At 36.6% G+C, this 2,854-nt stretch overlaps 1 protein-coding gene across 1 annotated transcript in view; it reads right to left on the bottom strand.

Moving 5' to 3' along the window:
* Positions 1-25: 25 nt before the first annotated feature.
* pxmp4 (peroxisomal membrane protein 4) overlaps positions 26-2,854 on the bottom strand; it is a 3,426-nt gene continuing 597 nt past the window's right edge. The window contains exons 3-4 of the mRNA XM_005950394.3: positions 2,571-2,769; positions 26-2,475 (exon numbers count right to left, since the gene is read on the bottom strand). Coding sequence (XP_005950456.1) covers positions 2,206-2,475; positions 2,571-2,769 — 469 coding nt within the window. The 3' untranslated portion in view covers positions 26-2,205. The remainder of the gene's footprint in view (positions 2,476-2,570; positions 2,770-2,854) is intronic.

Genomic DNA, 2,854 nt, shown 5'->3' with positions numbered 1-2,854 from the left:
CCCCCCCCCCTCTGTCACTTGATCTCTTTACACGAACATTCCTTAGGTTTTGTAATTCTTTGATTAATCCACCTCAAATAAGTTGTTGCACAAGGATATGGAGTTTTGCCCCAGAATAGAAGCGTGGGAGGTTAGCTATTTGAAACTCGTCATTGTTCACTCTGGTTTGCCTCTTAATGAAACTAGCATCATCATCATCATTGCGCAAATGTTTTTGTAGTGAAGGAGCGCTCACCCACTTATAATTACAAGCACGCACAATATCTTGGGTGGGAAGCATTTTTGGAGAATGAGTACTGACTCGCTCTCATGAATTTTAACTGTTGCTTTCTATGTTTCATATCTGCCTGGATTATACTTTTCTTGCTCAAATCGTAACATAAGCCATTTGTTGAAAAGTGTTAGTGTAAGAGTGAACAGTACTGTGTTGCATTATTTTACATCAACAGTGTTTTTAGTTGAAGTTGTTTGATATTTTATTTTTTAACATTTGACATTTAACAAGTAACACCAGTGGATTTAGTCGCAGCACATATATAATCTTTTTTTGTCTACACAGAAGGACTGTTCATGAAGTACGGTGTAAGTGTACTTAGCCTATATTTACTTTTAACAGATAGTATTATCTAAATTATAGAAATAAGCACATTCGTTCAGAACAGCCCTTTTATGGTGTTATGATAATATGTACAGTATTATTACCACCAATGGGTAAGTAAAATTCTGATAAACTAAAGCATGGACTGTCGTGGCCAAATTAAAGGTGTTTTTAATTTTTTATTTTATATATCGTTAGTGTTATTTACCAATGGAGAACATAAAGTAACATTAAATTGAAACACTGAAAGTCATCATCCATGTCAGTGTCACTTCTCATTTGAATTTTGCATCAAAAGTGATTCTGTAAGTTTGACACTAGGATGTAATTTCATAAGGAATGCATAAGCACAAGTACTATTACCATCAGTGAGCTGACAGTTCTAGCTGAAATACCTGGCCACCTGGGGGTGTTCTGTGTGGGGTTTGCATGTTCTCCCAGCGCATGCATGTACAACATGCCCAAAAGTCTGCATGTGAATGACTGTCTCTGTGTGATAGGCCTGTTATAGACTGCCCTGGGTGCAGGTCTCTCTCTGTGTAACAGTTGGGTTAGGCTCCAACACCGCTGTGACCCTGAATTGTCCAAGCAGTTAAAAATGGATGGATTCTTCTAGTAAATGTATACATTACCATTTATAGCATTTTTAAAGTAATTAATATTTCAATTCAAATAACAGACTGTAGAACATTTTTAACAAGTATACAGTAGAGAATGCACCTGCTTAATTCAACCAACTAAACTTGTTTTTTCTTGAAACTGGCCACGTTGGACCAATTTTGTGAATAAAACTAGAAAACCTATGCAACGTTGTTGAACAATATGCTATTGTTCAACAAAATGATGCAATCAAAAAGTGATGATTAACCCTTTGAAGATTTCACTCTACATTAAATATTATATAACAATGGCACACCTTGAGTCACTAAGACAACCTAACAAAATCTGCAACATGCAAATCCAGTTTTTCTTCTGCATGCATTGCTGGGAGGAGTTCAGGCGTAAGCAGTATGAAGAAATCATTATTTCATAAAAAAAAAAAACGCAAAGAAATACGTGTCATTATGCTTCATCATTCAAACTTGCAGAATGCATTGCAGAAAGAACATTAACAGTTCATATATAAGTTAAAAATAACAGCTGCCATTGCTTTGTTACTGAATGAATGTTAAAGAATGTTTTAATTTTTTTAAAATAAATCAGCTGACAACTTGAGGTGACACAAATATGTCAATGTGTAGCTACAGGTTTACAAGAGACAACAGAAATTTAATTTAGTTGTTTATTAATTCTTCAATTATACAGCAACTACATTTAGTGACATAGCTCTGGAAAATCAGAATCTCCAACAATCTGTACAATCAGATAAAATATGAACACAAAATCATAGGAAGTACTGCAACCATTGCCTTTCAGCAATGGTACTTAAATATGATGGTTGAGCACTTTAGCTAGAAACTTGGTTGATACTGACAAACAGAAAAGAATTAGGACATTCAAATACAAACTTCAGTGTCAAACATTTAAAAAGGCAAAATTTAATCAAATCATATTTAGAATAGTGATTAAAAAAAAGATTATTTTACAAAAAATAAAACAATAAACCTTCAGTTTTGGGCAGCAGTCCTTGGCTTATTGTAAACTAGGAAGTCTGAGATGTCATGCCACACATTGCTGTCATGATAGAGGTAGTTCATGGAGGACTGCAGTGATGGCTGGAGTGTATGTGGGTAATACTCAAACAACCACAAAACGATACCCCAAACTAGCGTGGCAAAGAGTGGGAAAGGGTCATGCTTAGGCTGTGGGATGAATCCTTTCTCTACAGCCAGCCGAGACAGGGCGAACAGGATCCTGGACAGCAGGTACATGTTGATCTAGAGTAGAAAGTAAAGAGTTGTATAATCGGAACACAGACAGATGCAACAGGCAAGTTTGAAGTTTGACACCCACAGGCTGCAGTTTGTCCTACCTGACTGTTAATGTTGTTGTTATCGCCAAACACTAACCATCCACCAACACAGGCAGCCAGAAATGAGTGAGACTGTAAACTCTTTCCTTGAAGTTTCTGCTGCAAAGCTTGCAGTCCTTTGTACGTGAACACAAAGCACGCCAGGTTTCTGGAGTGGGTGTATGTGGCCTTCAAAATGGCTTTGAACTTGTCCTTTAAACTAGAACACAGGAGGAAAACGGGATGTTTTAACACTTCAGAGGCACGCGAAGTGTAGCACAGGGTTTGTTTGGGTTTATATATAT

The sequence above is a fragment of the Haplochromis burtoni genome, unplaced genomic scaffold, assembly GCF_018398535.1.
Source record: "Haplochromis burtoni strain Fernald_Lab_line unplaced genomic scaffold, NCSU_Asbu1 Contig_779, whole genome shotgun sequence".
Taxonomy (NCBI): Eukaryota; Metazoa; Chordata; class Actinopteri; order Cichliformes; family Cichlidae; genus Haplochromis; species Haplochromis burtoni.
This window is presented reverse-complemented; position numbering and strand designations above follow the sequence as displayed.